General features: G+C 36.0%; 2 protein-coding genes across 3 annotated transcripts; one reads left to right on the top strand and one right to left on the bottom strand.

The window, feature by feature from the left end:
- Positions 1-207: 207 nt before the first annotated feature.
- On the top strand, positions 208-14,714 carry LOC139970982 (protein MEMO1-like). The gene is made up of 10 exons (XM_071977096.1): positions 208-366; positions 1,446-1,527; positions 1,965-2,033; positions 2,600-2,712; positions 4,312-4,423; positions 6,340-6,482; positions 6,587-6,663; positions 7,343-7,447; positions 8,002-8,159; positions 9,680-14,714. Exons 1-9 carry the CDS (start codon positions 318-320, stop codon positions 8,140-8,142), a joined length of 891 nt encoding a protein of 296 aa, XP_071833197.1. The 5' UTR covers positions 208-317; the 3' UTR covers positions 8,143-8,159; positions 9,680-14,714.
- LOC139970980 (uncharacterized) lies at positions 13,561-22,122 on the bottom strand. 2 transcript variants are annotated; one of them, XM_071977088.1, is made up of 10 exons: positions 21,967-22,122; positions 21,303-21,429; positions 20,651-20,703; positions 19,753-19,864; positions 18,939-19,175; positions 17,939-18,105; positions 16,793-16,891; positions 16,072-16,179; positions 15,422-15,515; positions 13,561-14,966 (listed from the first exon to the last, which is right to left on the bottom strand). In XM_071977088.1, exons 2-10 carry the CDS (start codon positions 21,420-21,422, stop codon positions 14,937-14,939), a joined length of 1,020 nt encoding a protein of 339 aa, XP_071833189.1. In that variant the 5' UTR covers positions 21,423-21,429; positions 21,967-22,122; the 3' UTR covers positions 13,561-14,936. The 2 variants fall into 2 exon arrangements, with proteins under 2 accessions (XP_071833189.1, XP_071833190.1); XM_071977089.1 differs by having other exon boundaries at positions 19,753-19,861.
- Positions 22,123-23,835: the final 1,713 nt, after the last annotated feature.

The following is a 23,835-nucleotide window of genomic DNA, read 5'->3' as shown; positions in this document are numbered from 1 at the left end:
GGTTTATCGTGACACTAACTGTCAGCATTCTGAGATCGACCTCATTACAGCTCACATCGATAGCTTAGAACTAAAGAAAACAGAACTACACCTACAGTTTGGCCTTGAGATGTGAAACAGAACAGAGTGCAATATATATCGTCAGTTTTCGAACCAAATGACAAAGGTATGAGAGAGCGATAGTCACCTATTGAGGGCGCCATTTGTCGTTGTTTTGATCCCATCAGCTGATTCAGTACATTGTGAATCAGTATGATACATTATTGAACTACATTGTCCTCCAGGTAGTTTCACAACAAAACCCACAAAACCCAATCATGTCGGTTAGATCTGCTTATCATGCTGGTAGTTGGTATTCAAGCTCAGGTTCGTTTGACTTTCTTTCGTGTTGTATCTCAAAGGGCTAAAGACAGAAAGCAAGACTCAAGTTCAACTGAACCATTGTTTACCGATCTTTGTAGTGTTTACAATAATAATCCTACTGTAACTACAAGGCTAGGCCTAGCCAACCTACACTACATAAGCCTAGACTAAGTCGGCTTGGTCTAACGTAAGGCCGGAGGCAGAACATTTAGTTAGGCAAACCTTAGTGTTATCTGTATTGATGGTATCTGATAGAAGGCCGAGTGAAGCCAGACGTGAGGCATAGCGCCCATGCGGTATCCACCATTATACAACACCTAATTGTATTCTGGTCATTTGATTAGTCAATTGCTCGTTGATTGCATGCAAAATCCGCTCTATTCCACTCTATGAAATAGAACCATGGGTTATACTTCTTTGATAGCACTTTTTTCAATGGTAAGAGAGCAGAGAAACCTGTCTGTTCAAAACAATCTGTTGCATGAGTGCATTTTACATCCAATTATATCCAAATTTGAAGGTGTTGTGTAAAACAAATAATGAATGGTTTCCATTCGTGCAATAGTGCAAATATTTCATTCGTTGAAAGATGTAATTTGTTCCATTCAACGAGGCGCATTATTTGTATACTGACTGGTGAGTGATAAAAAGACTTACACATACTGTAGGCCCAGTGAAGCCATATCACCGAGTGTAGGTCACTGTTGATGATAAATCAACTCTGAGCTGTACACATTACAAGTTCAGTATGTAGCTCAGTTAAAGTGAAAAAGAGGCATGAATAGATTAAAAAGTTCTGGCACATTCAAAGAGAGCTCTTACTTAGATTTATATGCATGGAACATATTTGGTACTGTTTATGTATGTTCTATTACATATATATATATATCCATTAGAGCCAGTAGCATTCGCCCTTGTACAGTATGCCAATTCTGTGTAAAGCAAGATAAAAGTCAACTTATGAAAGCAAATCAATTCAAGAAGTCAGATACTTGGAATTAAAGTTTAAATATTTCCAAATGTTGTACTATAATTCATTGCATTGTGCTTTTGCTTCTTGTTCTTCTTTTTTTTCCATTTAGGAACAACGTTGGGCTCGGAATTAGATGGTTGGTTGGCAGCAGCCAACACCGAGCATCGTCCAGCAAGGGCTATAATTGCTCCGTAAGTCATGTCTGTGAACAAATTATTCATTTTCAAAAGTCAGAGGGCCTGGTGTTTCGATCCTCGTAGGATCTTCTCAGCTAGGCTGACTGGATTCGAAAAACAAACTAAGAAAACAGTAAGAGACACAGATTGACAGACAGTTAAACTGGACCAATCAGCAATGAATTAGAGGAAACTAAATGTTATATAAACCAAGAATGAAAAATAGAGGTATGGAAAATGAAATTTACTGTCAATTTACATGCCAACACATAGTTTCATGTGAAACTTTGTAATTCAACATGAAAAAGATCTATTTACAGGTATGACATATTTGATGACAGAAAGCATAATATTTCAGTGAGTAATAATTGACAATTGGTGTGCAACAGTGATTGCATCACAAGTGAAGTGAATTGACAAGTAAAGTGTTTGTTTTATTCTTTTCTCGTCAGTCATGCTGGATACAGCTATTGTGGTGCATGTGGTGGACATGCTTATAAACAAGTTGACCCTTCTAACATGTGAGTACTACAGGCCTATGCAGTAATATTCTTTTATATGTCATGATAATGTTTAGGACAGTTGCAGAGTAGCTGGTCCAAATTTGTAATCAAGACCATAAGTTACTCTTTCTCAATTGCAAACAAATTTTTTTATTGAGAGTGCGATAGTGCCAGACTACCAAATCTCTCTTTGGGACAACCAGAATCTGTTGTGGAGGTTGTCTGGCGAACGACTAGTTCAAATTCAGATTGCATTATAACTAAAGAAGACCTTACCCCCCATAGAAGTAGATTGATAAATTGCTATCACCCCCCCAAAGCTGATGTTCTGTTCACCATCCTACTGTACACAGCTCTACTACTGTGTACATCCTACATTGACATTTTGGTTATTTTCGTTTTACTACCCTTTTTTTTTGACAACCAAATTTGCTGTTTGGACAACCGAAATGTAAGGCCTGGATGGTCAATGGGACAACCAGTGACGAGCCTTAAAAATTTGCCCTGGTTGTCTTGTAAATAATTTGTCTATTTAAAACCATTTGTGCATCCATTTGATTCTGTCTCAATGACATCTCTTGCAGCAAGCGTGTCTTCATTTTAGGACCGTCTCACCATGCCTACTTACCAGGCTGTGCTATCACTCGCTGTGTCAAATATCGAACACCCCTGTATGACCTTGACGTGGACAGAGAAAGTAAGATATCAAATCTGTCAGATCACTGTTAACTTCTTACTTTTTATTCACGAACATGAGTGAAAAAGTGTACACCAATGCTTTACAAAGATGTTTTCTTGATCGAATGTCATTGTCTCTGACAAATTAATTTTGTTGCAGTTCAGGTATTCAGTTTGTTCCATCAAAATTAACCGAGTGGCTCATATCATACTTGGTGTACCCTATTGGGTCCAGGCTGAGCTGTGGTCCATTTCAGTGATAAATATTTGCCTTTGTCTCTTTTCAAGCTTTGTTTCCAACCAGACTCTGCCATTTTATTGAAGGTGGGGGACCTAATAACGTTTTTTGTGTTCGCCAAAAACTACAGGTTCTAGAATTATGTTGCATGCTCAAGCCAAAAGCTCTCTTGTGAAACTTGGAAACTTTGTGTGTATAGTAAAAAGACCAACATCAGTGACCAAATTTATTTTCGTGCAAAAGGTTTGCTGCACTACATACAGTATGGACATTTGGGCATTGTTTTATTGTACAGTATACAGAATTTTTGCACTAGTTCTAGTAATAATGAAGCCTTTGTTTTTTAAAAGGTATGGCGACAGTAATTAGGGGAATATATATACTAAACCTTTCTATTCTTTTAGAGTGGAGGTTGCCTAAATGTTTTTTTAAAAAAAAAAAAAAATGTGAAAAATAAATATTTGCTGGACTATAAGTATATATTTCCCCTACGATAATTATACCAGAGAAAGTTATTTATCAGCTCTCAATTCATCAAAATGCACCAAAAACGATGATATTAGATCTATGTAAAACTTCACACGTTTGCCAATTTACTAAAACATGACATTAAACTGACAGGGCACAGCATTTTCTGTTGTATTTGAATAATTTTCAGACTATTGATATTTTCAAGAAACTGCTAAAAACATTACCTGTTTGAACAAGCATACAATAATTAAAGTCATGTCACTGTCTCATAGCGGCTCTGAACAACTTCTGCTGATATTGGTGCTATATAAATGTTTCTGATTGATTGATTGATTGATCTGGTGCATTAGGACTAGCCAAATTGTCTTAACCACATAGAGTTCTTACTGTATGCTGCCAAGTATTTTGTTACTTGTAAATAATCACATGGCTTGGTAAACTGTACAACCCAAAGTCAAAACATAAAAAAAGCACTTTGAAGTGGTGAACATCAATAAGGGGTTAATCAACGGTCTAGCGTGCGTTACTCACAGGATTAATGCACGATCGGGGGATAATGCAAGCGATGCACGAGGGCGGAGCCCGAGTGCATCCTGCGATAGCATTAACACCCGGAGTGCATTAATCATGTGAGTAACGCACGCTAGACCGTTGATTAACCCCGTTCATTCATACACTACCATTTGTGTGGGGGAAAAATCATAAAACAAAACATTTTTGGTTACATGTAACCAAAGATTTATTAAAGTGATGCCCCGTAATTTTACCGTGCGTTACTCACAGGATTAACCACGGTCAGCTGACCTGAATGGACCAATAGGATTTAGGAATCTTTACTAAGTATGAATGAACATCGGTGTTTTTTCTTCTTTTCGTTTTGTTATTGCTTTTCTGTTTTGTTTATTTCAGTCAATGCCGAATTACTTAGCTGTGGTGACTTTGTTGAGATGGAACACAAAGTAGATGAAGAAGAGCATAGCATCGAGATGCATCTCCCGTACATAGCCAGAGTCATGCAGAGGTATAGACCTAGATGCGAATAGAAATACTATCAATACTAAAGGAGTTCAACCTAGATGCGAATAGAATACTATCAATACTAAAGGAGTTTAACCTAGATGCGAATAGAATACTATCAATACTAAAGGAGTTTAACCCTCGATGCGAATAGAATACTACCAATACTAAAGGAGTTCAACCTAGATGCGAATAGAATACTGCCAATACTAAAGGAGTTAAACCTAGATGCGAATAGAATACTGCCAATACTAAAGGAGTTTAACCTAGATGCGAATAGAAATACTGCCAATACTAAAGGAGTTCAACCTAGATGCGAATAGAATACTACCAATACTAAAGGAGTTTAACCTAGATGCGAATATAATACTATCAATACTAAAGGAGTTTAACCTAGATGCGAATAGAATACTATCAATACTAAAGGAGTTCAGCCTAGATGCGAATAGAATACTATCAATACTAAAGGAGTCTAACCCTCGATGGACATCGCGAGAGGTCCCGTGGGGGGATATTAGCTGTGTTATGAAAGAATAGACAACATATTTTTTCTTTTTTTTTTTCTTCTTTTTTTTAGTGTATTTTGAGGATCAGTTGTCTATGTTGAGGAGCCAGGGAATGGCTGATAAGTATGTATGTATGTGATGTATGTATTTTAGATCCTCCTGAACTCGTGAAGAAGCCTCATTGGCTTATCAAAGCCGCAAGCTGACCAAAGTCAGTCTCTTACATTCATATTTAACGTCCATGATTATGAATTGTCAATTGTCAACAACTCTGCAAATGGACAACATACATTAATCTTGGGAGTGACTCGAACCGGGGACCTTATGATTGGAAGGCACCGGCGTTAACAACTGAACTAACACTCCACTAGTGAAACACTCCACTCCATAAGTGAAGCATTGTTACCATTGCAATGCATAGAGAGCCATGAATGTACCCAAGGTCAGGAGACAAAAGAGCCAGTGAGGAAGATATTTCTAAAGGAATGGGACTCAAGTACTAAAGAATGTGAAGACAGAATGGTTTCGATTATTTGGGAGTAGAATGACTTCTACTTAAAAAGCCCTTTAGGCTAAGTCAGTTGAAAGTTGATGATTGGTCCTAGTATATAATAAAGGGGATCCATGCTACAGAAAAAACAGGGTTCCTGGTCAGTTTGCAAATTGATTCCACTGCGATGGCGTGTTGCACTGTTGCACTAGCTGGCTGCAGTAAATGTAAACAACAAACCCTGGACTGGGTGAAACTTGAAAAAATTTCGCTAATTGATTGCATATTCCCTATTCTACAATGATTTAAATCCTTCTAGACAGGTGCGGGGGGGGGGGGGGGAGAGGGGTTCCTGAAAATTCCAGTATTCATGTAAAGTTGAAATTTGAAATTGTGGTGAAATGTGATCAAAATTTGATGAAATGACTAAGTTGAAGAATAAACCTGTTTAAAGCCACAGAGTAAAAATCAAAGACGTTTATCATGATTACCTTTGACCTATAAAGACAGCACTTGTTCTGTTATCAACAAACACAAATTTACTGTAAACCATCCTACACTGTGGCTATAAACTAGTAGTTAAATAGAAAATTAGTAGTATGTATTTATTTACATACACATATATATTATCTACACTCTTGGATATTGGTTCTAGTAGCTTTAGTAGTATGCTAAAAACCCTGGTTGGTGAGATTATTTAAAGTATTCTCTCGTCGTATCATCTGTTCATATCTATTTATATCTATTCTTTTGATGTCAACATACATAAAGTTTAGTTAATCTTAAGAAAACACACTAAGAATAGAATTTTTTTTTTCGTTTTTTTTTGGGGGGGTGGTAGTGTGAAATTAAGCTTCCTTTTTGGCCGATTGTTTTTGGGTAATTTATTAGTAATGGAAAACCCCCTCCTTAATCATTTGACAGGAAACGTGGTAGTTTCACCATCATTCCAGTCCTGGTCGGTGCCTTGAAACCGGACAAAGAAGCCAAGTATGGTCGAATATTCAGCAAGTACTTAGAGGATCCTACTAACTTGTTTGTCGTCTCGTCAGATTTCTGCCATTGGGGTAAGTAAAGTCGGTACTTTGGGGGGAGAACTCGCTCGATGATCACGTCGCTAATTAACTCGAGCAATTAACTTTCTCCTTTCTGTCTGTTCTTTGTCTTTCAGGACGACGATTCAGTTATCAGTATTATGACAAATCATTTTCCAAAATTTACGAGTCCATAGAACAATTGGATAAACAGGTCAGTTACCTCTACCGGTGGTTAATATGATGTTTTAAGAAATTTTATAAACCAAGAAATAGCACCGTGTGTTTTACTTCGCAAATGTTTTAGTTCTGTACGTATACATGGCCATAGTCATATATTTTCAAGAACAAATTTAAGTAGAAAATTGTTTAATATTTCATATTGTTTTATGTATTGTGATAAATGTCAAGTGAGAACATGTCACTTCAGTAAGAAGAACAGACCAATAACTGTTATCATCCTCAAGTAGTCACTATCGAGAATCATCATCCTCAAGTAGTCACTATCGAGAATCGAAATAACTCTTCTCTTCTCGTCTGAGAAGGGAAATACTGGACCATGTCTTGAATAAGCTGATGTGTCGCATAAAGTTGAAGAGCAAACGTGAATTTTAGTCAAAAAAATTGAAAAATGTGTTTCGTTATCATCTCTCACTTATTTTTAATTATGTGGCAGTTCCATTCTTCCAGCATCAAAAGTCTCCCACAAACTTTGATCTTTATAGTAGACCAATTAAATGTTGCCACCAGACAGGTCCTTTTTAAATTTCAAAGCAAAAAAACCTTTTCTTTTGTTTTCCTTTGTCTCTTAAAGGCATTATATTTTTCTCTACCGCGACTTTTATTTTTCAGTTACATTCTTTCCTCGTTTCTAAATTCATTCATTTCACCAGGGTATGGCTTTGATCGAGAAACTTGATCCTCAAAGTTTTCACGCTTACCTCAAGAAATATGAAAATACTATCTGTGGGCGCCATCCAATCTCAGTGCTACTTCATGTGAGTCACCATTCATAACAATCCAATTTGTAAGATTAAAAAAAAGAATTGTCACTCTCTTGCTTGGAAAAGGTTGTATTACTTTCAGACGTTTTGTTTTGACATGGAAATGGGAAATCAGTTTTCATATTTACTGAAAGGGCGTGAAGTTTTCAATGTAATAGTTGACCCTTGTCTATTCAAATAGCGATGCTTAGAATTCTGAGGCCGGAGATCGGTCATTAATTTTTGGAAGAAAAGGAACCCACTTTGTTGCTAATGTTGTTCTGTGTACAAGGGCAAGTTGAGTGCTTTATGTCGGCTGAACTTACCTGTGAAAATAAGTTAAACAAAAAGTAGACCTCTGACTATTTCTAGCAACCCGGTGTGGTATTTTATCTGTTACTGCTGTCAAATAAAATCATCTTTCACCATTTGTCAAATAGTTACGCTAGGAAATATCTTTGACAATACACTCCAATTTTGTCGTGGTAATAAAGCAAGGAACTTTTTATGATCTTGATTATTACAGCTTTTTTTTTCTCTTTTTTTTTGTGTGTGTGTGCAAATGACAGGCAGTAGAAACAATTCGTTCTGGCCAAAAAAACGGGCTCAATTTGGAAATGAAATTTTTGAAGTATGCCCAAAGCAATCAGGTGAAGTCTATGCAGGACAGCTCTGTTAGTTATGGAGCAGCTTCATTGGTCTTCAGCTGAGAGTTGCCAAGCAACAGGTAAGAAAACAGCGTACTGGTGTTTGTCAACTGAGATTAATTTCCAGGAGAAGTTGCAGATGGTTTGTAAATTGTCATTGTGTGTATCTTTAACATTTCTAGTAATTGTGTAAAAGTAAGTTGGCCTGACATTTCTTAACCTGACTTTTTTTAGCTTTTGAAGAAGATCCTGCTAGGATCGAAACGTCAGGCCAACTTACTTTTACACATTCTCTTACACAGGCTCTCTAGTGGATAGGCAGTCTGCTAACAGTTTTATTTTATTTTGATTTCTAGTAATTGAAAGATAAGTAGACACAGACTTTCTCTATCATTAAGAAAATACAGCCTCCCCCCCTCATCCAAAAAACAAAAAAATGACGGGGAGTCCACATTTGTGTTGTGAGGCAGGAAAATAGTCTCTCTGACTACCATACTCTCTGACTGTGAATTCTGGTCTTGAAATTGATGAATTGTTCTGCATGTTTCCAAAGTGATCTGGAAAATGGGGTAAGGTAAGGGTATAGGAAAGGCTGTTTTCTAGTTCTTGAAAGTCCTTGAAATTTTGTCGTATAGTTTGGAAAAGTGGGTAAAATCCTCCTTTGAACTCTTCAGTCTCTTTATACGGTTTGACTTACACAAGCAAGATTTTTTAAGTGTGGTGCAACGGTTTGGGTACAACCATTTTGGGTTGTTTGAGGTTCTTGGCTATTTAAATGTCACCCCACACCAAAACCTAATGAATAAGGGTAGCATACATTTTGCAAGAGTTACAGTTGTAGACTTACTAAAAGCAAGCTTAACATTAGGTCATCATTAGTTCATAGTCTTTCATAACAAACCATAGAATGTGTTTTTGTCTTGATAAAAATTCTGGAGTGCCACTTGTTTAAAATTGGTGGAACTGTGACTCTTACTTTGCTCTCATGAACAGTAATATTGTCATGTTGTAATCTTCAGTACTTAGGCACCGCTTTTCCGAAATTGTATATCGCACCAGGAAAGATGCCCCCTATGGGACTACGGATGGAGAATGGTTTTGTATATCTCCCAAATGAGGTTGCTGTTGAACTAAGAAAGCCTACTTTTACTCCTGTATTTCCAGATGAATTTTAGGTAATAAATAAGTAATGATAGAGCTCTATCTATAACTGTTAAGATATTGTTTTGTCACCCAGAGCCCTTTGTTTTCTTGAGTGTGCAAATGATAAAAAAAAAAAATTAACAATCAAGACAATTTTGCTTTCTTCATATCGGACCTCGACTATGTCGAGCTACCAAACCTTTACTATTATGGGATATATATATATATATATATATATATATACATATATATATATATATATACATATATATATATATATATATATATATATATATATATATATATATATATATACATATATATATATATATATACATATATATATATATATATAAATATATATATATAACGATATTTCCAAGTCAAAATATTGATTAAATGTACTGCAAACATCTGCTTTAATTTCTATCAATTTTTTCCTGCTGGTTCAACCTAGATTGGTGTCATTCTCCTTGGACAACATTATGGTAGAAATCAACTTCAAAGGCCCCGAGTAGCAAACCTCTGAACCAATCTGGGATTATTTTGCCATCTGATGTACAAAATGCTCTTTTCATTTCTTACATCCAACATTCTAACTTGAGTTACTCTCTAGCCCACGGCTGATGTCACAGATGCAACCATTTAGAGCTAATCGTCCCTCTTTTTTCGGGACCAATGGAATCAGATTTCTTGTCACCCACTGGGGAGTGTTAAATTTTAACTTGATAATTTTTAGTGAGTGTAATATTTCAAAGTATTCAATCACACTGTTGAACCAGTTGATTTTGATTGCAAGTCGGAAGGTCTGTCATTGATGACACGCATATATATATATATATATAGATATAGATATATATATATATATTTTAATGAAAATCGTAATGAGTTGGAAAATCAAGAACAGTGAAAAAACTTACAGCCTCCACCGGGATTCGAACCCGGGCCTCCCGCTCTGTACGCGGACACCCTAACCAACTAGGCTATGGACGCTGGTTGTATGTCCAGAGGTTCGAAACCGGTAAGGTAGGTCGTAATTCCACTGTATATATATATATATATATATGAATATATATATATATATATGAATATATATATATATACGTAAATTGAGCTCCTATTAAATTATTTATTTATTTATTTAGAGGCTGATCAGGACAACCTTTGGATTAACTTCCTTGGTGACAGCAAAAATGCTTATTAATTGGCTTTGACTATTCATTGCATGAAATTCCATCTCCTGTGAATTATTGAATAGTGAATGTGGTCCTCTGTTCTTTTCAGGATGTCATTTTTAAATTTATTTCTCCACCATCCTAAAACGTTGTATGTTTATATCAAACTTTTAACAAAATGAAAGAAAAAAAACTGGAATACAATTTATGTCCAGCCTGTAGTTAAAAATGAATTTGTTAGAGTTACACTTTCCTTCAAATACCCACCCTGTTCAGAAGTGCAATCATGGTTTCTTTAAAAATTGCTCAAACTAAGAAACCCAAGCTCTTGAATAGCTTTACACCAATTTGATAAAATCCTTAGACTGACAAAAGTGGAGCAGCAAACCCAATCATCATCTTGATTTGAAATGTTAACAAACTCTCGTTAGGCTTTTCTAATAAAAAAATTATTGGGCATTATAAAACAAGCTGTATTGGTTTTGAAAGTAAATTAAAATGCAAAAAATGCTTCATCCATGTTATCGTCAACATTTGAAAAGTATGCTACTGTGAACCAAGATTATTAAAAGAAAATATTAAAATCTTCAACCACCATTGATATCATGTTAAAACTTTCTGATGATGTCTTCCAATCTAGTATAAACTTGTAAACCTCCCAAACAGAATAAGATCTTTTTAATCAAGTAACATTAATGATGATGTTTGGGTTCGCTTTCCCTTTGGAGTTGACTCATACCAAATTATGATTCTTATTCCCCTTCCGCATGTATGTGTGTGTGTGTGTGTGTGATATACAGTAACCTCTTTCTGTGTAGCATATCAATTTTGTTTCCTTTTTTCTTATGATTTCATATTTCCAGTAGTTTACATTGAATAATTGATTTACGTACGACATTAATAGTCTCAAAGAGTGCACGAGAACCATGAGAAGCACAATTTTAAAATTCATTAGGTATCCAGCTCGAGAATTTTGTAGTGACGTCATGGCAAATATACAGTTTGTAAAACTGTAGCACGTAAGAGAAGATTTGGGGGGGGTGGGGGCGGGGGAGTTGTCTCTGAAGTATGGAAGTTCTTATCCTCAAGTATGGAGGTTAGTTATGATTTAGTTGTTTTCAATATTGAAAGTTTTGTTTCTGAAAAATGGAAGTGACATTTCTGAAGGATGGAAGTTATAATTCTGACGTATGGAAGTTTTATTTCTGAAGTTACAGAAGTTATTTTTCTCAAGTCCCCGAAGTTAAGTTTCTAAAGTGTGGAAGTGTCAATACGGAAGTTGTTACAGACATGCTTGTACACTAGTCATTGAAATTTTAGTTCACATGTGTTGGTTTACTGTTTTACTTTTAATGTTCTCTTGTAGCAACCAAAGTGAAAGGCAGATTTGCAGTTACCATCAAGCTTTTATATTGACTCTATAAAATAGCTTTTCGAGCACAACGTTAAGATGGCCCTACATTTCAAACCTAGCTGGATATTTTTCGGAAGTAAAGTGGTTTTGGCAAATAATTTTCAATTGCTGCTTAAAGAGTTTTGTTACTTATGGAATCTTTGAAGTATAACTTCATATAATATTTATTACCACTAAGTGCGGGTTGTTAGCTCTCTCTCCAAGAGAAATGACCAAAAAAAAATGAGAAAATGCACAACATGATGCAATACATAAAGTATGGATTTGGTTGTTTGAAATTTTCTAAGGTTTTACAGGGTTTTCGAACTAACCTACAGCTTGGTTACAGCTTTATTGCAGTGAAATGTTTCCTGACCCACTAACTAAGCTACCACCAAGAAAATATTTAGTTTCTTCCGTTATTGTTGCAAGAGATGTTTAATGCCATAAGACCACAATGTGTCATTTCAGATATTAAAGAGAATTTCAGTAGTAATTCTTATGAGAATTAGAAATGGGTTGGATTTGTATGAAGTAGGATTGATATGATCTCAGTTATGAAATGGAATCAGAGGCTGCCTGCAGGCTCTGATGATATTGCTGTTATTTTCGTATCCTAAATAAAGGAGTTTCGTTCGACTTTAAAAAGTCTCGATTTTAAGCCGGGGGCAGAATTTTCGCCTATTATGTACAACATCAAAGCCAACAACGTAGTTCAAAAGTTGACATATATTGCAGATTACCAGTAGAGATGTTTAATAAAGAGTGATTACCTTCATGAATATTCATAATGTGGACCCGTTAACTAAGTACTTTATGCAAATTTGAAATTGGGTGGCTTCGAGAATAAAGAATGTTACAAAACCAAATTGAATATTTTACTTTCCTTCTTTATTTTAGTGTGCTAATAAGTGATTACCTGTTTAAAATGAAACACGTCATCTTAATTCAGAAAAGTGTCAGTTTCACCCCGCATAACCCCTTTAAGGAGGGTCACCAAATGTCCAAATTGTGCCAGCCATGCCCCCTCTTTGTCTGGGTGTACTTTCAAAATTTTTACAGATTCTGCATACTTTGGTTTCTCCAACTAAGTTTCCCTCCCTAAAAGACAAGAATTAGCTAAAACTACCATCCAACCTAGCAGGATATTGAATGACATTGTGTAGTAAACAGAAAAGCTTAAGACTTATTTTTTCTTATATGAAATGCAATTATATGAAGTGGAATAACATGAAATGTATTATATTCAATGCCAAATAATATTTATATATGGACAAACAATCCAACATGATCATAATCTATATGACATAACATAAAAGATTTTGCATCAAAGAAAATTAATCTTCTGGTTTTTCCCTGGTCAATGCAGAAAATCACACATTTTAGTTTGACCTATGACTGGCAATATAAATAGATTCAAAAAGATGAAATGATTTATTAAGACTGAAAAACATTGATACATTTTATAGATGGATTCTGTACTTCTATCGATACAGCAATAAGGGGTTAATCAACGGTCTAGCGTGCGTTACTCACAGGATTAATGCACGATCGGGGGATAATGCAAGCGATGCACGAGGGCGGAGCCGGAGTGCATCCAGCGATAGCATTAACACCCGGAGTGCATTAATCATGTGAGTAACGCACGCTAGACCGTTGATTAACCCCGTTCATTCATACACTACCATTTGTGTGGGGGAAAAATCATAAAACAAAACATTTTTGGTTACATATATATAACCAAAGATTTATTAAAGTGATGCCCTGTAATTTTACCGTGCGCTACTCACAGGATTAACCACGGTCAGCTGACCTGAGTGGACCAATAGGATTTAGGAATCTTTACTAAGTATGAATGAACAGACAATGACAACACCATCTTCAGTGTTCTGTATTTACATTGATTTTAACGAAGGATACTATAAGATACATACAATACTATCCTTACTTTGCGATAACAAATAAATAACGAAAAATATGTAAATTAACAATTTCACTTAATGACATTCTTGCACACAGTGGGACCATCAAATTTTGTTTAATTTTTTGAAATATTTCTTATCCTTCAGTAGATGAGTTGGCAAGCTATCACTTAATAAACAAGAATTATGTACAAATGGTTAAAAAAAATTTGCATAGAAGAAATTTAACATTTCAATTGGCATCAGTTGTTCTTCAAATTACATTTTTGCAATTGCCAATTTTCAACACCAGACCCGCCTAGTACTAATCAAAATAAAACTGGCGATGGATTGACCTAAGACAGTCATGCTTCAAGACTTTCTCACTAGAACAATGATAATTAGCTAGTAATCAATGACTCGTTTTCATTATCAAGACAGATTTTAACTGTAACATTTCTTCATCTTATTAGTATTAATCACAGACTAAGAGCTCATCATGAAGTTGTTGTTATATCACTCTGTGTTTGTCAAAGTAGAAACATTGGACTTAATTGTTCTTAGTTAAAGGTAAAGCCTGGCCATAACCATGTTAAGTACATGATCAAAGAAATTTTATTATTTACATAAGATCATAAAAATGAACTACAGCAGCTGAAAGGAAAACAAAGTATAATACTAAAAATCTAACATTTTCTGAAAACACACACAAAGAGAGACTCCCTAAACTTAGCTTATTTATAATATCATGAATATTTTAAGTTACAATCTAGCAGATAAAGAGGTCTATACAATCATCAATTGCTGTATCGCTGCGACAAAGTCTTTGTGTGAAGAATTTGTTTGTTAATACACAAACCCTCAGAATCAAGAAAAGAGATTAACAAATTTGTCATATTTTTACAGCCACAAATTGTCCCTTAACTGTATGTAAGCAGTATAAGCTGACAAACTTTCTAGGTACTCCGGAAAAAAGTTTCAAACTTGGACCATACGGTTTGAAAAGCATTTTCATCTCACTGATTCTTTCTCTTAAAGAAAATTGCCAAACAGAAGAAAAAGGAAAAAGCTTCCACTTTAGAAGAAATTAACCCAAATTAACAATAAATCAGATAGATATATTATAGATATTTAAACGGTCTTAACAAGGCATGGCAGTATGTTGGAATGTTAAATAAATTGCGCTCTGGGACGGACGAATGTGATGAGGCACAGACAAAATGGAAGACCGAAGCTACGATCCGGTTACAGCCGTTGGAGTAATTCTTCGACGATCTGCAAACAAAGTGAGAAGAAATTGTCAGCACCCAGGGGAAATTAACCGGTTTTAATAACAAACTTTTCAATGAATAGCACATTGAAGAGTTATCATTTCCATAATTTTTTTTTGTATATATTTCTATGTGGTTCAGAATGAGTATAGCTGCTTTTGAATCGGTCGACAGATCATCGCTTGGTGAATTCCTTGAGTTGAGACTGTGCCATAAATATTGTGTGTATAATCGATGAGCATATTTGGGAGTGACAGTATATTTTATCTGAAAACATCAAAGTATTTGAGGTTGGAGACACCCTTGCTTTGATAGAGAAGACCAACTAGAGACAGAGAACAGTAAACTATATCATCAGCGCATTAGAAGTATACACAGCCCAGCATACTATAGGAATTAATATTGACAGATTGCCGGTTACTTTAACTGCCTGTACAGTAGGTTGGTGTAACTACATACCTTCGCTTTCGAAGCCACTTCAGCTTTCCTCTTGGTTAATGAATGGACTTTATCAAGCATAGCTGTTATTGATGTGTAGATTTCTGGAATACTCCTGTGAATTACAATCAAATGCCAGGCTGCATTTAAGTCGAGGTTACAGTTTCCAGGTTAAGTTAAAAATTTTTACTTTTCTTCATCTTGCAATGTTTTCCTAACTCGATACATCTTATTGTACAATGTTCTCAACATGCCGTATGTAACAAAACAGAAAAGAAAAGAAAATTATTTAGCTATTAAACCTACATATACACAATCGAGCTTCTTAAATGCACCACATCATTAAGGGAGAATTTCAATTCTTGAGTTCTTAAACACGATGATAGATCAGATAGTGTCACAGAACACTTGCAATATAAACAAAGGAACCAAGAACATAACGTGGAATATTCTACACTTCTAAGTAATGATAACACCAGCTCAGATTCTTCCCCCACCCCCCACCCACCCCCTTGGTCTCAACATATGACTCATTCTACTCCCATGTACAGAGTGAATTGTCAGATGCAGATCCTATCAGTTTTTAGGTAACTTACTAGTTAAACAAATCAATAGTAAACATTATTCTTCTTAAATCCCAAAATAATGCTAAATTGTAATAAAGTACAAACCTGCTCTGTAACAGATTCTGTCCCGGTTTTTCCTTGTTCATAGTCTTCAGATCGTTCCACCAGTATCTCAGGATAGTTCTCAGCATATCTAAGCTGGTCTTTACATAGCTGCAGTAAAAAAAAAAAGAAAACAGCATAAAGTATAACGTAAATATGAACAGGAAAATGAATCACAATTTTAAATCATGACTTTTGTAGTAAGTTAAAAAATATTGCCAACAGATTTGGCTATATGAAATACATTATTAAAACCTAAAGTGATCATATTTTATAAATTTGTCAAATGACCTGTGATCCCACCAATCCCATATTTCATACTTTTGATATTAAATAGGTTATGGCTAATACACAAATAAAATTCTGTGACTCACAGAACGTTAATAACTAGGACAATGAAATGGTGATGAAAAAGCAAAAATGGCTACATGTGTGATGATTATATTTGGAGGTACTCTGTTGCTTATATAATGTACTGTAACTTTAACCACATGGGGTTAATTGAGACACCAAAGTTAGTCTGGTTATATTTTGTAATCTGAAGGAGGGGGTAGGTACACAAGTGCCTGTTTCAAATTGTCATGGGAGCCCAAAATGGGAGAAATTTGCAGAATTCCCAAAGCGTTCATGCTAGTTAGCAATCTATAAAAATAAAAAAATTCTATAATAACCGGGATGATGCTGTGCCTCTTGTTGTAAGTGTTTGAAGTTTAAATATACTCACTCTTCTATCTTGCTGTCCAATAACCTCCTTAAAGTAGGGATGAGCTCTAAACATACCCCCATCGTTACCAACTCTGCAGTGCTAGTGCCATTCTGTAAACTGTTATTTACAACAACAAAAAAGGGAAAGAAAAATATGTTAATTCAAAATTAGCACCAAAAAGAAAGAAATATAAATTAAATTTCAATGGGGTATAAGGTATGAATTAAGAAGAAAAATTATATATCCCTTTGCAGGGCTGTATAAATACCCTCAATCACCAGTGAAAAGGTGACTTCTTTATTAAAACAAGGCTACAAAAATACCATTATATTTCGAACCATAGCTGTCAAAATCAGTCCGCATTACTTTAGAACACAATACTGGGTTCAAAGCTCAACTTTTGTAACATATAACAACGTAAGAAAACTAATTCCTCGATTCATGCCATTCATTTTTCCTTTAAGGTTGCACGATATATTTGCATTTCAAATTGTCTTTTGGAAATTGTGACTGTCAAGTTTGCTTTGGAATGACAATGCAGGGGGGATTAGTTTTTGCAGAATTTCATAAATTTAACACAAAACATAGATGAACTAAATACATTTATAGATGTGAAACTTGACAGCCCCATGAATATCAGATTTTACTGCAAAGTTTGAATAAAGTAGTTGGTCTTCAGATTTAAGAAACTTGCAATTGAATTTTAAATAAAGTAGCAACCATGACACAGAATAATTTAGTGTTTAATCTTTGTAAAAGCAGGCTTCAAAGCAGTTTACCTTCTATTTTAAAATACTGTTTCCTTTCATCCTATGTACAAAATCCGCTACATACATGTTTGCACTTAGTATAGTAAAATCCCAATTTTACTGAGCATTCCGCTATGCGATACCGGAGAAATTATTACCCGCCATATTACTATAAAATGAGCACATATTATAAATTGTTTGATCGAGTACTTGGTCGAAATACTTTCTCTTCCAATATTCAATACTTAAAAAAGAAACGATGTAGAAGTAACAGAGAAAACTGCCAATGACAAGATACTTTAGGTTTGAATGCTTAGTTCTGGACTCCTTTAATGACGCGAGTTAAACCGAGAGAGTCTCATTGGAACATATCTGGCCGTTATGATTACATCTTCTGTCGGTCTAATGTACTCACTGGTGTATAATAACGGGTAGCACATCCACTGTGACCGCATCATCTTCCGTCTTGACGAGGTACGAGAGGAAGGCGTCCGGTGACTGTCTCCAGAAGGTCTTAGCTGCTTTGATGTGAATTAGTCGACTGGATATAATTGAGGTGAAGGTAGCATGTTCACAGGAAAGCTAGAAAGAAAAAACAGACGATAGGTGATTTAGAGAAGTTTAAGTGCTATGTGCCACCAGGGACTAATTTACCTGGCTGTGTCTTGAACAAACTTGACAAATGCTATCATTTTGTATGTTATGTTATATACTTTAAACAGATGAAGACCTTCCAAAGTTCAAGGGGGGGGGGGGGGGGAATCCCCCACAGCAACCCCCATACCCCAACCATACATATGCTATATTAGATATTGTACCAAAACATCAAAATTGAACATTTTCCTGAATACTAACTACAAATCTGGAAACCTCTTTGGGAAGATAGATCAATTTATATTTCAAAGAAACGTTCCTCTGGCTATACTAACTGCTCAAAAGAAAGCAGACATCGATGCTGTGCTGTTATACAATACCTCTCTAGGAGGTCTTCGCAGATATCAATGCTGTGCTGTTATACAATACCTCTCTAGGAGGTCTTGGCAGATATCGATGCTGTGCTGTTATACAATACCTCTCTAGGAGGTCTTGGCAGATATCAATGCTGTGCTGTTATACAATACCTCTCTAGGAGGTCTTGGCAGATATCGATGCTGTGCTGTTATACAATACCTTTCTAGGAGGTCTTGGCAGATATGGATGCTGTGCTGTTATACAATACCTCTCTAGGAGGTCTTGGCAGATATCGATGCTGTGCTGTTATACAATACCTTTCTAGGAGGTCTTGGCAGATATGGATGCTGTGCTGTTATACAATACCTCTCTAGGAGGTCTTTGCAGATATCGATGCTGTGCTGTTATACAATACCTCTCTAGGAGGTCTTTGCAGATATCGATGCTGTGCTGTTATACAATACCTCTTTAGGAGGTCTTCCAATTCCACTCTGACGAGGCTTGCTGACTCTCTCCACCGCGTCAGGTCCATCTCCTTTCCCATCATGCACCAGTGGCATATTTTCTTTACCGTGCACGATTATTCTGTCTTTCTTCTGGACTGGTTTGATATCAGGAACTGCTGGTGGTTTTTTGAACACAGCCAGTTGTTTCTTTGGGCTGTGGACTTTCAACTTTATTTTCCCTGATGACGACAGAAGCTGGGAAAAAAAAAAATGATGAACATAATGAAGATCATAACCTTGGTAATGATAAAATATCAGTAAACTCATTAAATTTCCCAGACTCTACTTAACTCCAAAAACCAGGCAAGGATCCAGTGAGAGGGGGAGGATTGACAGGTGTACCCCACCCACCCCCCCCCCCCCCACCATCACGACCTTTTCAATCACACACAAGCTTGCATTTACACCAAATTTATATTCTAAATATCCCTCAGAATGTCCAATTTGATGTCTAAAATTTCAAAAACTGAACAAATCTAGTGGATGGGTGGGGATGTACACCCATCCTTTGTTAAATCCTAGATCCACTCCTGGTAATACTAAATTTTAGACAATGATTTACGTATTTTAAGCGTACCGTGCCAAATTATTAAATTTGCGACAGGGTTTTTAGCAAGTCGTGGCTAAAGTGGAATGAATGATTCTCAGTAATAGCGACTGTTTACAATAACAGGAGGACAGTGAAATGATTTTTCCATTTTTAAATCAGAATAAAAACCGTATCCAAACTTTTGAACAATTTATATCCCTTTTATCTGAAGAAAGTACTCACCTTATCATTCCTAGATCTGTTGTTCTGCTGTCTTAGAGGTCTGCAGGCATGCTTGCCTTGTATCCTATAAGATGGTCTGTGGTTGCTTCTGTATCTGTTGCTATTACTGCTGCTGTGAAGAGCAGAAAGGAATTTGGTGGCTTATTTACAGAATTATATATGTGAGCAGATGACAACCTGAGTTTGGGCCAAAGACATCTATAGCTAGATTAGTTTTTAGGTGCGTGGCTGCATTGGAAAACCTTACTGAATTTCCCACAAACTTCGCCAGTACGGACAAACATTTGCCAGTACGGGCAATTTCCCATTACTGCGCTCAAACTGCTGACGATGTAAAATGGTGCTTTACGATGAAAACAACAGTGAAACTGATGAGTGCTATTCCTGTTTTTTGTTTTGATACAGGTCTTTATTTTCTTCATACATTGTTTTTGTTGTTGTTATAATTTGGCATAATGAAATTTTTGTTGCGGCGTAACAGTTGTCAGCATCTGGAAATTGTGACTACTGTATAAAAAAGTATAAAATGTGAAAGCTTTGCATTATTTTGAGATTTTATACTTGATGGCTAAAAATAATGCTATGTACAAGTTAATGCAACCAGCTGCATTTGATTGGATTGAATATGAAGAGAAAAGATGACAATATTTCTAGAATATGCCAGGAAATAATTTGGTGTTAAATTTATATGTAGCAGTTTTACAGACTCTTGAATCTCTTATAGTCTCTTATAAAATCTCATATAATTTCTGTGTGTACTGAACATACAAGATATACATCTTCGCACTTTGCAGTAGCTCTTAAATTGCCCAGAATTTTTGCATATATAGCGTAGCATTTTGCTATTCGATACTAGATAAATTATTTTCTGTACAGTGTGGTATGAATTCTGACTCACCTTTTCTGTATTCTTGCATGTGCTTCATAGGGTGATGGTTTATGAACCTCAAGCTAAAGGATTTAACAAAATAAAACACAATGTACATTTAGTTTGATTACCGTCAATCCTACTTTAATGTTAGACTATTATTTATGTATGTATGTATTTTAGATCCTCCTGCAAGCAGGAACTCACGAAGAAGCCATCATTGGCTTATCAAAGCTGCAAGCTGACCGAAGTCTTACATTCATATTTAACCTCCATGATTATGAATTGTCAACAACTCTGTAACTGGACGACATACATTAATCTTGGCGTGACTCGAACCGGGGAACTTATGATTGGAAGGAACCAGCGTTAACCAATGATCATTCATTTCTGACATAATTTTAACAAACACTTTTGACAGAAAATATCTTTTAGTTATAAACTATGAGGAAGAAAACTTGTAGTCTTTCGATAATTTGTCAAAATGATCATGGTAATTTCTTAGAGGATGACATTTAAGCAGAATTTTTATTTCTCAACACATTCTGTTAAGACAACAAACATATATTTTCCTGTAACAGCAAACCATAAGACAATTTCCTTTTGACACCTACTGTACTGTATTGTTATTTGGTTTCTTGCTGATAACATATTTGAATATTAAAACTAAAAAGTACTGTACCTTGTTCAACTCCTTGTTTAATTGGTCTTTGTTAATGAAAACGTATTTGTTATTTTTCCAGTCCCATCTGATCATTCCACCACCATCTATCACACTCTTGTAGTCCCTGGGAGCAGCCATTAATAATCTGATTGGAGGGCAAAGTAATATTAAGGAGAGTCTAAACCATGAATGGCACCTGGTGTAATAGGGCTCTCCAACGATTCAGTTTAGGGCACTGTCATATTGGTTCTAACAAAGCCATAAATTTACATATATACTGTACGGCTCTGGGTTCAAATGTGGGAGATTAAGTACTGTTTAATGATTTCTGAGTTAATGTACCTTAATAAAATTGTGTGAAAACGTTCACAAGCGACATGTTCAACTGTTCTGAGGAAAGGATAAATCTGAATGAAAATAGAGACAAATGTGACGGTGTAGTGTTCGCATAGTGAAGAGCTACGGCAGTCGTCAATAACGTTAGGCCTACATGGTATGATATAAACGGTAAGCGTAGACCCAACGGTAGGCGACATTGTGTCACGTAACCAGGTAACACGATGATAAGAAACCTTTGATTAACCTGTTTCTCGCCAGTGAATTTTATGAATGTTATCACATTAAACTGTTCTCATAAAAGGTTTAAATTGATTTATGAAATATTAAAATGTTTAAAACTAACTTGGAAGACCTGAGGAATTATTAATATCACAAGTTAGCGAGTCCGACATCAGTTCAAAGGAATACGAACAGTGCCTAGTTTGTTTACAGTTTTCAGCTGTTAAATTTGAATTCAGTGACGTAGTTGACCTTTGCACTGAAAAGTTTTCGAGGCGTGCGCAATGCGGCGTAGTTTATCCTTAGAATAACAATGGAGAACATACTTTATTATTGCTCTTATAATTTCGACTGGTTATAACGAAAACAACAACAAAGACATGCACCATATCTGGATTGATACATATGCCCAGCAAATTGTTCAATGTTCATGCGACATCTCAAGAAGTGTAGCAATTTACACAATCAGTGTCTCAGTCTGAGAAGAAACAAATTTGAGGTCGGTAATATAAGATGCCTTCCGAAGATGAGTGACCACAATTTGACTTGATAGCATATTTAGAGCCATGTACTGTTAACATACATACTGTATGAAGCTTCAGAAAGGGGTGGCCTACGGGCCTGAATCTTTCCAGATAGTACCAGTTGTGCACTGTATACATATGTAGATCACACGGGTCCTTAAATCTCCTTGTGACTTGAATTGCACACTTCAACATGCGACTTGATGGAGTCGTGTGAGGGAGGCGTGGGGGGGGGGGGGGTCGATTCATGGTTCTGCTCCTCTCCAGCAGTCGTTTTATAGTGTTTATGTTGGTGTTCTTAATTTCTTTGTTATACTCCGCTTTTTCAAATTTAACCAGCAAATATGTATATTATAAATCTATGTCATCAAACTATGCTGCAATTAATTATGATTGACCCCGAAACTTATACAAGGCTACAACAAGTTAGTAGTTCGCAAGGAGTTCCGGCTGCTGAAAGGGGTGGTACGTTGGTCTTATTTTAAAAGAACCCCCACGATTTTCTACAATGTATAAATATAAATATAATATGTATAAAAAATAGACATGGGATTTTGCATGCATGGGCTATGCACATAGATCAACATACGTGTTTTAGTATATGTTTTCCTTGTGTGGCATGTAGGGGGTTGGATAGGGTGAGGGGAAGGGGTATAGAGGGCAAACAAAGCCGGTTGCTGACAAGGAAATGAATAAGTTTGTAAAACATGGATTTAACGTCGTTAATTTAACGTCGTTGTGAAATTCAGTTAGGCCGCTACTTTAATACAACTATCCCCTAACATCAGTCTATCTTAAAACAAAAACAGTTCAGTGCTGTATCATTGAAAAGAACCTCTATAGGAATTCGTCACCACTTATCTAGGTTAATTAATCCATTAAGATATTAATTAACAAATCCTAATGCGGTTCAATGATGTTATGTAATCGTTCCCTCCCCCCCCCCCCTCCCCCCCCCCCCACATCGCCCGGCTCTAACGTTCCATTTCTGGGCCGAAAACCCTACATCTTTACGACATTGTGTATGAAAATGTTTAGGAAGTCAATTTGCATGGCATGATGGGATGTATATACTCGCTGGTGTAAAGGTGTGGATCCTTATAATGCTCAGTAAACATTATATTGGTAGGCGCCGTGCGCGTAATTTTTTTTCCCAGGACGAACGTGGGTTTCAGGTTTTTCTGGAATTTACAAATTCGTTTGAAATCAGGGATAGGGTTTAGAAAGTGGGTTAGGGTTCCAGTTTCAATGAAAACGAAGGATTGTCGTTCATAATCTGGGGTCAAAACTAGGAAAAAAGATTCACAACATGTTTTTTGAAAAAGCGTCACATGTTTGGAATCCAGGGATTTGATTGGCCGATGCCCACGTTCGTCCTGGGAAAAAAAAAATACGCGCGCCGTGCCTTTAATGATGTATATCGCAAGTTCTGTATCGTTGGTGTGCTATTAGTGTTATATTATTTATAA

This window comes from Apostichopus japonicus, chromosome 8 (genome assembly GCF_037975245.1).
Source record: "Apostichopus japonicus isolate 1M-3 chromosome 8, ASM3797524v1, whole genome shotgun sequence".
Taxonomy (NCBI): Eukaryota; Metazoa; Echinodermata; class Holothuroidea; order Aspidochirotida; family Stichopodidae; genus Apostichopus; species Apostichopus japonicus.
This window is presented reverse-complemented; position numbering and strand designations above follow the sequence as displayed.